Source organism: Oenanthe melanoleuca, chromosome 3, assembly GCF_029582105.1.
Source record: "Oenanthe melanoleuca isolate GR-GAL-2019-014 chromosome 3, OMel1.0, whole genome shotgun sequence".
NCBI lineage: Eukaryota > Metazoa > Chordata > Aves > Passeriformes > Muscicapidae > Oenanthe > Oenanthe melanoleuca.
The window spans coordinates 24,823,640-24,837,431 of NC_079336.1; the positions used below are offsets into that span (position 1 = coordinate 24,823,640).

The 13,792-nt window shown below is 41.8% G+C and overlaps 3 protein-coding genes across 3 annotated transcripts in view; all 3 read left to right on the forward strand.

The window, feature by feature from the left end:
* Positions 1-13,792, forward strand: part of PHF3 (PHD finger protein 3) — a 193,818-nt gene that overhangs the window by 124,362 nt on the left and 55,664 nt on the right. The window lies entirely within an intron of this gene.
* Positions 386-6,739, forward strand: LOC130251739 (uncharacterized). Its single transcript, XM_056488617.1, has 2 exons — positions 386-670; positions 6,644-6,739. Exons 1-2 carry the CDS (start codon positions 632-634, stop codon positions 6,737-6,739), a joined length of 135 nt encoding a protein of 44 aa, XP_056344592.1. The 5' UTR covers positions 386-631.
* On the forward strand, positions 7,089-13,353 carry PTP4A1 (protein tyrosine phosphatase 4A1). The gene is made up of 5 exons (XM_056488616.1): positions 7,089-7,193; positions 8,731-8,823; positions 9,183-9,313; positions 10,958-11,032; positions 11,931-13,353. The coding sequence occupies exons 1-5, from the start codon at positions 7,089-7,091 to the stop codon at positions 12,046-12,048; spliced, it is 522 nt and encodes a 173-aa protein (XP_056344591.1). The 3' UTR covers positions 12,049-13,353.

Here is a 13,792-nt window from a genome sequence, read left to right on the forward strand (position 1 = left end):
ACGGGTTAAACCCACGCGGGGCCGGCGCTGCGCCACCCCGCGCCCTATGACCCGGGCGGGAGCGGCTCTCCCGCCTCGCCCCGCCACGGCGGGCACAGAGTGCGGAGCAGGGAAGAGTCTGCAACTCCATCCCGGGGGAGCCGCGGCTCACGCCAGACGCTTCCCGGCGACGCCGCGGCCCCGGCGCGGGCGGGCGGGGCGCTGTCCCGGCGCGGCCCCGAGGGGCGCTCCCCGCGCCGGCCCCATTCACGAACCGGTTCCCGCCGGCCGCCTCCGCCTCTCGCGCCCGCCCGCCCCGCCTCCGCCCCGCCCCCCGCGGCCTCGCGCCCGCCCCAGACGCGCCGATGGCGCAGCTGATTGGGTAGGAGCGACGCTCGTCAGTGACGCGCGCGAGGGGCGGGGCCCGGGGCGCTCGTGCGGGAGGCGGCGCCGAGTGTCGCTCCTGGTGCAGCCGCGTCCGCCCGGCGCCGCCCGCAGAGCCGCCCGCCCGCCGCAGCCGCTGTATGGTCCTTCCCCGCGCCGCCGCCGCCGAACCCCCGCCGGCAGCTCCGCGGCCTCCAGCGCCTCCTCCTCTTCCTCCTCCTGGTTCTGCTCCTCCTGCCCCCGGCGGTGGCGCCCGCACCCCGGCTGTATGATCAGGCTACAGTCTTCAATGAGTAACCATATTCCTGTGAGTGCCGCCCGCCCGCGCCCCCCGCCCTGGCTCCTCGCCCCGCTGGCCTCTCGGCTACCGCGCCTCTCCTCCCCCGCTCCCCCGTCTCCTCCATGTTGTCTCTTTGTTCTGTCGTCCGGGCCGCGCCGGCTGCGGGCGGCTTTTCGAAGCGCCGGGCTGGGCTCCCGTCGGGCGGGCCGCTGGGGAGCCGAGCCCGCCCGGCTGCGGCACGGCTCGGCCTCCCTCCCCGCCGGCGCCCCGCTGCTGCCCCGCCTGCTGCCGCCCCTCTTCTCTCCTCCACCGAGAAAGGAGGTGGCGACCTCTCCGCAGCTCCTGGGCGGCCCGGACCCGGCACAAAGCCGCTTTGTGTCCTCGGCTGCCGCTTGCCCCGCCCGGCGGCCCGGCCTTCTCCCCGCCGGGCCAGGCCGGGCCGCCCGCCGGGAAGGGCAGCGCCTCCGCGGCTCCGCGCCCTGGGCCGCGCCGGGAGCCCCCTGCCGGGGGGAAGCCGAGCCGGGCGGCGGCTCCGGGGGACAAGATGGCTCCGCGTCGGGAGCCTGATCGAGGCGTGATGCGAACCCGTGACCGCCGCAGTCGGGGCGACGGCCCGGCCTGGCCCGCGGTGCGCTGCCACGGCCGGGACAGCGTCTCCGCGCCGGGGAGAGGCTGGGACAGACGGGCCGGGAGCGCGGCACCCCGCGGCTGCGGGGCGGCCGTAGCCCGGGGCTGTCCGGGCAAGCCGGGGCTTGTCCGTAGGCGGCTGGCCGCCGGCAGGTTGCCAGGCTTGGCCGGCGCTCAGCCCCCGCCGCGGCCCCACGTGCGCGGCTGCGGGCGGGCGGCTGCTTTGTCCCCGCCGTAGTCGGGCTTGCAGTCCGTGCCGGCTGCGAGCGAGGACGTGAGTCCTTTCCAGAATGAGCTCTATGCAGTAGAGGTGGGGTATGCCCGAATTCGGGTGTGCAGCCGGTATTGTTCGGCAGGAAAAGTCCGCAGACGAATCATTAAGTACATGTTGAAGCGGACGTTTCTGTAGCAATCCGCCTGAAGCCTCATAAGCTCACGAATACAGTCAAGTACCTTAATTTTCACCGAAACTGCTTTTAAGACTTTGCCCTCTGTCTTTTCAAGGAAGGCATTTCCTTTTGGAGATGGATCACTGTTCAGCTTTGGAAGGTTTCACTCGCCGGTTTTTGGTTTGTTTTCCTTTTTTAACTCACCTAGTAATCTCTGTGCCTATGCTGCGTGACTACAGATCACAGCGTGTGTTTAAGCAGAAAAAAATCAAACAATGCACGGCTTGCTGGTGGTAGCATGCTCTCCAAAAGCAGGGAAGCAAGGAAGACAAAGAATTAATAAATTCAAGTCATCTACGACAATAGAAGCAGGATTGTTTGCTCACCGGTAGCCAGCTATGCACATTGCAAGTATTATGAGCTGACAATTGTGCGGCTTTGGTGGCACGAAGGTCCTGTAATCTGGTGTTCCTGGTTTCTGCTGGAGACAACTTTCCAATATGTCTACCTGTATCTGCTCAGTCTTTCGAAAGCAGTGACTCAGAAGTATGAACCCTGTCTCTTTGTAATCTCATAAAACTGCCAAATCAAGAAACCTGAATATTACACCTAAATGTCAGCTTGTATTATTCCAGTGATGGAACAGCAAAGGCTTTTGAAATTGTCTTTCACGAACAGAGTAGTTTCAGGGGGAAAATTTGGAAGGGGCAATACAGAAATTGTACAACTGTGAGAGGAAATATGAGAATGAGAAATTAAAATGCATGACAGATATAACAAGAGCCAAGGAAACAGGATATCGTTGTCTTACTGAAACTAAATGTGTCAGTAAGACAGTAAATGAATAGAAATTAGCCTTATCTAATAGCTTTTGTTAAGTGAAACTTTTGTGTTCTGGCAAAATACATGCCACATAAGAGTGCCTGATCTGTCCCAGCGTGTAGGCTGACTGTAAGCAATCACTTGTTTTAAACATTAACCAGAAAACCCAGATAAGGGTATTACTGAACTGTAAAAAACATACTGTCACCTTCTTAAAAAAATTAATACTCACTCTGCTGGATCAATGCAATAAATATTTATGTGTTAAATGAAAGTTTTTACTGCCTTTTTCTCAGTTGCAACTTTTTGTTAGGCATTCATGGCTTAATTAAACTCAGTGAAATACATGCAGATGTTTATTGCTGTATGTGCTACATTTCTCATGTTATTGGTTAAAATAGAAGGGAATAGTTTTTTAATAGAATGACAGGATTTATGTAGTTTGCTGTTGAAGTGGTAGTGTTAAGTCATTTGGAGATTCCTTGCTTTTAGAAACTCAGGACGAAGTGCTAGACCAGGGGATGGATTGGTTTCTGTGATGCCTAGTTTTTTCAAATGTCTGTTAAGGCTTCTTTGCATGTTGTTTTTGTGGTCCAAGCAGAAGAACTTTGAACCAAATCACATGGCCTCAGTTTCATCATCTCTAAAAGTTGCATTGACTTGTTATACAGGAAGTTTTGAGATACTTTTTTCTTCTCTCTCACTGCATACTTGAACCACAAGAATATCCTTCCGGCATAGAGCATGTCACAACAAATTTATGATAAACCTTTGGATTCTCCCTTCCCATTGGTGAGATATGAATGTATTTTCATAGGCAATGGGTTGCTTTCCATGGTCTAAAATGGACACTGGATATCATAAGGACAGGCATTTATGTGCTCAGTAGATAGGAGGTGGATCTTGTCAAAAGTACCTTATGAAGGTGTGCTTCTACCTTGCATAATGGCTTCACAATTTGTACCCCTTACCGTCCCACTCTTCCCAGTTTGCTTTGGCAGTTGCTACTGAGGCCTTGAGGAAGTTGGAGATATTGTCATTCAGTATCTTTTTGTTGGGTAGTAAGTTAGAACAATGAACTTCCTTGCAGGTGTTCTCAAATTGTTGTGAAACTTAGTTTATTTTTTTTATTCTAGTTTTAGTCCTGTGGTTTCAGTAGGTGAGTGCATGTCAGATCTTGACTTAAGAGAATGTGAGACCACATAGTTCTGGGCATAAATGTTTTCAGTCTGTGAGCAGGTGGATTGAGCCACCATGAACCATCTTGCACATCTTCTGAAGGTAATGTCATATAACTGTGTTTGCAAGTGCTTCTGTTTGCATGCTTTTCAAGATGCTGCCGAGTTGTGAACCAGACTGTCAATGGTCTGGGATAACCTTGCACCTCTCCACTTTCCCCATATCAATAATGAACTAAGAGGTTACTTTCATAAGCCATTTTTGTCATTTATGAACAATTGTTTCAAACTCCAGATAAACAGCCATGTGAATCTGCTTGTCAGTGATGCCAGGTACTTCAGCTTTCTGTCCCAGAGAAGGGCATGAATTAAAGCCTTCCTTTTCAAGATGCCTTCCTCCTGCTTTTACAGACTATTCTCTAACTTCTCCTAGCTTGAATTGTAGTAGATCATACAATCATAATTAATGCAGCTATAATGGACAATAGGTGGTCCTGGCATATTAACTCTAGTTTTGTTTTCCAGGTTTATTTTGATGGCTCTAGTAGTCTAAGAGTTGGGTTTTCTGTTGGGATGGAAACCGCTACTTTTTCCAAAATCCTTCAGTATTAAGTTTCCTCAAGGAAAATTTATATGTAAATCGAAAAGAACATGCTGGGGTACCCAACTTCATGGTATAAATGATGAGTTGGTGTTATTCTGTTAAAGAACCTTCTGCCTTCAAGACTACGTGTTTGAATTTCACTTTTGCAACTTTTTGCTTTCATGCACTGTCTTGGCTGTTTTTATGGCTTACCTACCAAAACTGTATGAGATAATACAGTAATTTTAAAGCTGTATTTTCAGCCTTTTTGAAAGCTCATTACATCATTTGAGTTCCCTCAAAGCCCGAGGTCATCATAATTACTGCAACACTATTTTCATAGCTGATTTCTCATCTTCCAGGTCTTCTTGCTGAAGGTGGGTGTGAAGCCTTGTACTCTGGCTTAACTGCATAACAGAAACAGCATGTCCATGTACTACTCATCTTTAATTTTTATTTGACTCCCAGAACAGAATGAAATTAGGTTGGTAAAGCTGTCTTGGGATAGTACAGTGTGTTGCTGCCTAAAGCAGTTGGGTCTGCCTGTGAAACTTTTCTGCTGGTACTGGTGAGAAGTGATGGCGTTCACATCAAAGGAAAATGTGAGCTTTGGTCCTCTGTGATGTGGCAGCAGTAGTTGCCAAGGCAAACAGTAAGGCTTAAGTACATGCTTGGTTAGGTCCTTAGATGTGTGAATTAGTAAGGTTCTGATGTGTCTAATACTGACTGTTAAGTCAGTAATTAACAAAACGAATTCCTTTGTAAGGGTTAATAACACATGGAACTCAAGTGTAACATTGCATAATCTGCTTGCTTTTGCTTTGTATAAGAATTTGAACTGTGCACTCAGTTTCTTAAATGTCATTAGCAATCTGCATTAAAAATAAGGATTTTTTTTACTTAACTAATTGTTTGCTGTCTGCCCTTTTCGATGTTTACTGGTTTTTCTGGTATCTTGAGTACTCCTAGTTGCAGACCAAGGACAGCCAGCCTAGAAGACTGGATAAAATCTGATTACTGCTTTCTTTCTACCTACACTGGAATGGCAACATGTTAAAAGTTCTTTTTACCACAAAATCTCCGTTTTGCCAAAAACGGTTGAAAGGTTTTCATCCTGATGACTCTGTTCTGTGTCCTCAAGCTCACTTGCATGCATTTGTGTTTCTGACAGCCTTCACTCCCTCATCGTTTAGCAGGGCAACGTCTGTCTATGATTCTTCTTAACAGTCTTAAAAATAAGAGATAGGCATGAAATATGCCAGTGCAGTGCAAAAAGCAGCACAAGACCTTGTGCAGCTGTATCTGCTTAAAGCTGGCCTGTCCCTTTTTGCTGTTCTGCTTCTTAAACTAATTGAAAGTGACTTTAAATAAGTTACCTTCAGTTCTTTTTTTCAGTTGCTATTTTAGCTGTTCCCTACATCTGGTCCTAGGAGGCTTTTAAATGCACACCTGACACCTTCCTAGGGCATGGCTGGTGAAGCAGATGATGATTCTTGGAGTTCTTCCGAGTCTGAATTCTTCTGGTTCCTATTGCTCTCTTGACCCTTGACTTGAGAGGATCTTTCTTACTCCTTCTCCATGCCTATTATATTCAGAGTTCTTGCTTTCTCTCAAGTTGTTAAATGTAAATTCTGAAGTATCTTTTTTTACAAGTAGTTGACAGACTTAATCCTAGTCTACATCACTTTCAGGTGATGGTAGTATCTCTGGAGTGGCAGCAAAGTGGATCTGAAATTGTCATCTTAGTTTCTTTCTGTTAATTTCATTCTCGTGTTTGTTAGCGGGTTAGGGTTTAATTGTGTGTTTCTTTGTTTTGTTTCGTTTTATTTGTTGCCATTGGTCTTCAGCCTTTAGTGTGTGAAATGTTCCTTAGTTAGAAATCTGTGTGCTTCAAAAGCTCACATTGTATTGTTAGGTCACAAAGACTGCATTTGCTTTCAAGGCCTCCTATTTGAGTCAGGTGGATTTATGTATTTATTTTTTTTTTCTGTAACTTTAGGCACTGTAACTTTAATAGATGTTGTGATGCCTCTGAATTAAAAATAGAGAAGGCAGTTATATGGGTATCCTGGAAGAACTATTATTTTTATAAATACTGGGCTTCATAAAACTTATTGCTGTTTTTAGCACATCTGAAATCTGTATTTTAATACATTACAGGATTTGGTATTGCAAAAACCCTACATGAAAACTTTGTAATAAGTAAATATATTTATTTTTTGGTAATCCATGATAAGAAAGGTAACAGGATTCTTCCACAAACCTAATTCATGGAATAAAAAATAAACCTTATGAAACTGCTTAGTTGCTGTGGTTTTATTTTTTCATTTTATAAAGCTTGATGTCTTATAACCTTGTTTCACCTGTACTCATTACGCTTTCCCCCTCCCTCTCTTTACAGCAGTTCTGTGGTGTTCTTGGTTACACATTTATGGAGTTTCTGAAGGGCAGTGGAGACTACTGCCAGGCACAGCACGACCTCTATGCAGACAAGTGAACTGTAGAAATCCATTACTACTCCACCAAGAAGCCCCCCTAAGAGTGGTTGACCAGGATAAGAAGTGTTGAATTGAAATTGGCAGAGCATTTAACAACGGAATTCAGACCTGGATGGGGTAAACCTCAGTGCACTGCCTTTCTTTTGCCTCAGTATTACTGGATTGAAGAATTGCTGCTTCTTGTTAGGAGGTTCATTTCATTTCCCATTGCTCCCAACTTCATACTTCCAAGCACTGAGAATTTCACGTGGAGTATAGTGAAGTAGACTTCAGTTTCTCTACATCACTTCTGTATTAGAATTTTTTTTAATCCTTTCATAATCTTGTTGCATGTTTAACTAAATCAATATGGCCCGAATGAACCGCCCAGCTCCTGTGGAAATCACCTACAAGAACATGAGATTCCTGATCACACATAATCCAACCAATGCAACCTTAAACAAATTTATAGAGGTAAGGCCAGTACAGAATTCTTACTGATGTGTTTTTTTAAATCCCTGAACAGCATGCTATATTTATAGTTTCCTTTACTAGCTGATAACTGCTGTAAAAGCCATATGAGGAGGTACTGAGACTGTATATTGATTTTTTTTTTTTTTGTTTTGAAATACTTGTACTGTGCTTTGAAGATCAGCAGACAAATCTGCAGACAAATCACATATACTTTGGCCTTCACAAATGTAATTCTGAGAGTGAAGTAATAATTATACTGTCTAGTGCATGGTACATTAAGTACATTGTTTAGGTCTGAAAACAGGAATTATCTAGTGGAGTTATGTGTAGAACAATACAAACATCTCTTGGTGGTAGGAGCTCACATTCAGATTGGGCTGAAGTGGTGTAACATTTCATTGCACTTCCTGCATAGTGATACATGTTGTGGGTCAGAACCCTAGTAACTAGTAACATGATTGCAATAAGCTTTCACTGCCTAGCTTCTTTTACTATTAGTAGATCCTCGTTTTGGTGTAGTTCAGGAGGATCCTCTGTGTCATAGCATCTACTTGAGTGAAATTTGTGGTGGTAGGCTTACTCTGCACCCAGAGCTACTGAAGCTACCTTAAGTGTTTTAGTACTTGCTACTGACTAAAGCCAGTGGCATGGAATATATTTCTAGTACTGAATTGATCATCTAAACCACATATTTAGCATGTTGGAACTATAAAGTGCATGGTTGTATACAGTGTGTGTGTATGCTAATTAAGTTCCTTGCGGAACTGCTTCGTGGGAAGGTCCGAGTTTGCTAAGCCCCTTCTTAGCAAGGTTTTAGGTGTATTACAGCTCAGTTCTGCATTTGGTGCAGGATTATTTACAGGAAACAGGCTGGGAGAACATTTGCTTGCCTTTATACTCACAAGTAGCTCGGGTATGCTTAGGCTATGCTTCAGTTGTTACTGTGACAGTTGCAGTGTGAGTGATATTTGCTGCAGGGATAATGAAGAGGGATTGCTTTAATTGAGGGTAATAGCAAAGTGAAAAGCTAAACTTTGACAGCTCAGAACTGGAATAATTTATTGTTCTGTGCTTGTAATTCTTAAGTGTAAATGGTCTAATAAACTTGTTGGTTTAAGCAGAGAGAGAGAGGGAGAAGATTTGAACTTTGCTCAGAATGCTTTTAGTGAAGTATGTAGCTTTGCAAATCAGGAAGCTTCCTCTTCCTTTAAAATGAATGATCTTTTGGAGATGGACTACTTGATTAATCAATATTTATCAGGATCTGATTTTAAAAGCAAAAAGCCTGATCCAACATAAAGAAACTTAGTCTGCACATAAGATGATGCTTTCAGAAAAGCCTAAAGTATCTGGTGTTAGCACACAAGCTTTTAGTCATTTCAGTTTTCTGTGTCTTTGCAGGATGGCAAGCATTTGCATGATTTTGCTATTGAAAATTTTGGAATGAGTTACTAAGTTAGTTTATCAAGAAAATTAAATGGTAAGTGAAGCTAGTTTATTCTTACAGCATTTCTTTTTCTTTTTTTCCACTCTGTAGGAACTTAAGAAATACGGTGTTACCACAGTGGTAAGAGTGTGTGAAGCTACTTATGACACTGCTCCGGTGGAAAAAGAAGGCATTCAGGTCTTGGTAAGTAGTTTAGAAGTGGAGTTCAAAACCAACGCCTATCCCTTGTCACTCTACCCCCTTCCCCCAAATCAAGATTTTTTCACACCACCTTATTAACTTTGAGTGTATTCCAGCAACTGGTAGAGGAAAAAGATGTGAAGATACCTTTTCTTGTCAGGAAAAAAGTTCAGTTTTGAGCTAAATCATGTGATCAATGAAAATTGATAGAGAGGAATGTGTTTATAATATTGCTATAGTTAGACTACTAGAAAATTATAGATTTGGGTGGTTTCCTCAGCTGTCAGCTCTTTGTCCATTTTTTTGTCTATGCATACAGCTTACAAGAATTCTGTTTTTGTGTTTGTCATTCTGTGTTCTAGGACTGGCCCTTTGATGACGGTGCTCCACCATCCAACCAGATTGTTGATGATTGGCTAAACCTCCTTAAAGTTAAATTTCGTGAAGAGCCTGGTTGTTGTATTGCTGTACACTGTGTTGCTGGTCTTGGAAGGTGGGTGAAATTGTAAAGATTTGTTGAACAGTCATCTCTGGTCAGACTTTTAAGATCTAGTGCAAAAGTTTATTTGAGGCAAATGTAAAATAGTCATGTATCCAGTATTAGAGTGACTTCACACTTAAAAGTAGTTAACATGGCAGGAAACTGTTGTATGTATTTATTAAAGACTTTTAGCTCAAGAGATGATGCTTTGGTCACAGCTCTCACAAAGTCTAGAAAATTAAGTGAACAAGTGCATTCTTGTACTGAGTATATTGACGAATGCCCCATTGATATTTTTTTGTCTGTTTTTCCCTAATGGATTTGGGGTTTTGTGACTTGCTTGCTTTCTCTCCATGTCAGGAGTATTGCCAGTCTCCTTGAACCAAGGGCATTGTAACCATTAACTGCAAACAAGTGGGTGATTCTGGTACATCAAAACCAGCTTTCATCCACCATCTATCTTGGTGACGAAAAGTGTTTTCTAAAGTTCCAAAATTGTTTGTCTCATTTCTAAGCTACATGAAAATTTTTAGGACTAATGCTAAATATTCTCCTCTTAGTCCTGTTCCTTCTGTCTGCTGCCACTATCTTGAATAGAGTCCCAACAGTTGTAAGATACTAATGGTTTTTCTGCTGTTCTAGACTACCTGGGAACTAGATCTGTTCAAAAAGGAGTTGCTATATTCTAGCCATGGATTTCAGCATGTCCAATATAAACTGGGTGTTTTTGGTCTTATTGTCCATAAGCCTGGCTTATCCAGTGTATTATGGCTTCACACATAACAAAATTCACTGTAGTGATGAATGTTACCAAAACAAGTCCTTTTCTGCTGCTTAGAATGATACTGGTTGGTTTTCCTCAAAACAGGGCAGTTAATTAGTTGAAAACATGGTCCTAGCTTTCTGTCATGTAAATTTTCTTTTAAATCCCTAAACATATGAAACCACTTAAAGTTATTACTCTATGCACAAGTCTATTGCTAGTGTGTGGCATGAGGTTTTGTCTTGTGGGGTTTGGTTTTTTTTGTTTTGTGTTTTTGGTTTGGGTTTTTTGTTGATTTTTTTTTTTTTTTTAGAGTCATAAATTGCTAATGTATTTGAGTTTGATTTAAGTCAAGCTTTTGTAATTGAATAATTGATTCTGTCAGAGGAGGAACACCATGCAAACAAGGAAATCCTCAGGGGAGTGCAGAAGCCTGTGGATTACATCTGTTCCTGAAACTTGTGACGCTAGTTCTAAGATTTGTCAGTTCTTACTGAACTCAACCCCTCTTCTGACTTCTGCTTTGACATCCTGACTGCTTCTAATGATGATTCATTTTGGAGAATAAAAACCTATGTGCAACTCTTCCTCAGAATCAATTGATTTGAAACAAATGGTTAAAGATTACTTGCAGTTTTAGTTTTGTTGCCCTTTCCTGTACTTTAAGTCAGATGAATGAAGCTAAGGTTGACCAGAGTTAATTTAAGCCCCTATTTAATGAGAATGGCTAACTCAAAACCAGGTGATATTATGTCTCAGTGAATGTAGAAATGCCTTCTGCCTTTTCTGCTTTCCCAGTGAAGAAACATCATAGATGCAAAAAACAAAATAAATTGTTTTTCTGAATGTACTTTGACAAAAGCTAAACTAAAAAATTTTTTTTATTGAACCAGAGCTCCAGTCTTAGTTGCTCTTGCACTGATAGAATGTGGAATGAAGTACGAAGATGCAGTGCAGTTCATAAGACAGTAAGTGTAACACTAACATATAGCTGTTCCCAAGATTCAGTATGTGGATACATCCTTGGGCACTGAAGGAAATTCTGAATGTTATTCTTGTCCTTGATGCCCTAACTTTCAGTTAGATTTGCAGAGTTCTCTTTATTTTACATATGAAATGCAGAATACCTTTGTCTTTTTTGGTGGTCTACTGAAGACAAATATTTCCTTGGATTTTTTTAATTAGTGTATGTAAATTGGATGAGAACAGTTTTAGTTTTAATGTTTTAATTTCTCAGGTTTCAGCTACATTTAAAAGAAGCTGCATCCATTATAAACAATAGCAAAATACTTCTTGCATAATTGCCAGGCCTTTGAAGAATTAAATTCAGCTTGTACTGGTTTTATATGAAATGAGGAATAGGAAGCCAGTACATACTCCAAACAGTCAGTTTCTTTCGTATACATACTGTTTGAGAAAACAAAGAAAGCTCAATTTCTTTTCAGCATCTTATTTTGGGGACTTTAAATGTTTATGTACTTTTTACTATTGTCATATTCTTCATAATTATTTTAAGAGAATGAATAACTTCAGCTCTCAAGAAGACCATCTTGTATGTGCCCTATAGCTTTATTTTGAAATTTCTTCTAAAGATCCTAATGTAAAATCTCTGGCTTTTGCTTATCATAGGCTAGAACACTGTCTAAAATGCTATGTATTCCTTTGAGCATGTAGTCCAGTGAGGTATTTGTGAAAGGAAGCTACCACCCTCTTTCCTGGCACTTAGCTTCCACTTATCCTTACTTTGGTTACAGCCTTGAATTGAAGGTGACTTCTTTAAGTGACCTAAAAATATTTTTCTCTGGTTGGTGATATTATTTCACTGGGCAGTAGATTAATGTTTCAAATCTGTTTTTTTCCATCTAGGAAGCGGCGTGGAGCTTTCAACAGCAAGCAACTTCTGTACTTGGAGAAATACCGCCCCAAGATGCGTCTGCGCTTTAAAGACTCCAATGGTCACCGAAATAATTGTTGTATTCAGTAAAGCTCAACAGCCTATAGTACTTCTTCGGGAATAAAGGATGGAAACTAGAATTCAGCAGACTGCATGCCAAAGACATCAGTCTGGTATTTTTTAGTAGTAAAGGAAGCTTCCTTAGGAGTATTTATTAGGCTAAAGGCTCAGTAGAAATGCAACTTCTATGTTTAGATAAATATCTGTCTATTTGGAGACCCAGTAAATGTTTTTGCTGTACCCTGTTTCTGAGCTGTCTCCTTGTTCATTAATTATCAGATCGAATATCCTTTAATCATGCCATTGAGTCTTACTGACCTAGTTTCAACTACTAAAAATTGGGGTACTAAAATAAATCAATCTGTAGAGAGATTAGGTGCCAAAATACCCAGCATATCAGCTATATGTTTTTCCTTAAAATGAGCATAGTTCTGATGATGTGAGAACTACCAGCTTATCTGGACCTTACTATCTTTTTTTCTACAGTCATTTCAATATTGAAGAATATGGCCTCTAAAGTAGTCTTGCCTGCTCACTGTATGTTTTGTCTCCCACAATCGCACTAGAATTATCAGGATTTGCACAGACTTGTCTTTTTAATACTATGAATTACAGTAACTTTTTACCCCTGCATCTGTACTTTTCTGTTACCTGAACCTCTCCATATTACAAGTCATTACTCTGGTTATTCATGTAGAAGATCTTTTAAATTGTACAGAAGCACACAAGTCTTTAATGTCTCCAGACAAAAAGCCTTACAGTAAAATTAATGTTGGCACTTCATGTGCAACTTAACAGAGGGCCTGAAAAGGTTGGGAGGGGCTATTTAATATTTCTAGTAAAATGTTGCCTTTGTCTTGTGCAGGAAGTATAGAATATGCCCTTTACTTTAGTAAATATTTTTTTAAAACGTAGAAACGCTTTGTTATTGTAGCTAAAAATTCTTAATCAGAAAATTTCTGAAAAATCTTGTAGTTTTCTTTTACTGTACCTATTGAGAGTTGTTTACCAACTATTGCTTTGTTGAAAGTGTGATCTTTTTCTTTTCTTTTCGTTTTTCCTCTTTGAGTTTCTGCTGTGACTTGGGCAGACCTCTGTAATATTTTGTATGCCTTTCAAGCTGCGTAACTTAATATTTGGATACTTGATAATTTGTTTTATTATGTAATTGATAAAATGGTGATGTGTATTAATGTTAGTTCAACCATATATTTATACTGTCTTGGGAATGTGTGGTTATAGTTCTGTGGGAGAAATACTTTTGCCAGTGTTCACCAGCTTGTAAAATCTAGTGCGAGAGCTTAAAACATCTAAATAAATACTGAAATGCACTTACGAAGTTTGTTGAAGTCCTCATCACTTTCACTTATTTTTGTGTACTTTGTCAGCAATCTTGAGGTGCCTAAATTCAGAATCTAGTCAGGCATCTGTTTTCTTTTCTTTTTGGTTATTATTTTTTAAAATCTGGGCCTGAATGTCCCCTTTGCTGCAATGTTTCCTGTTTGTTTTACTCATAAGTAAATGTGGACAAAAATAATGGTAGAAAGTACAGTATATTGTCATGTAGATTCCTTGTGACTTGCTGTCCCCAGTACTAAAACAGGTTACCTGGTGTCCTTGAAGATGTTTTTCCAGTAAAGCAGAAGAGGATATGCAGCAGTAAAGCTTGGAGAACACTTACATCAGTTAGAATTCAGGTAAAAATAGTATGATAGAGTCCTTCATTGTCAAGACTGAAGCTATGTACAAACAAGATATTCCAAAAATTGTGTGA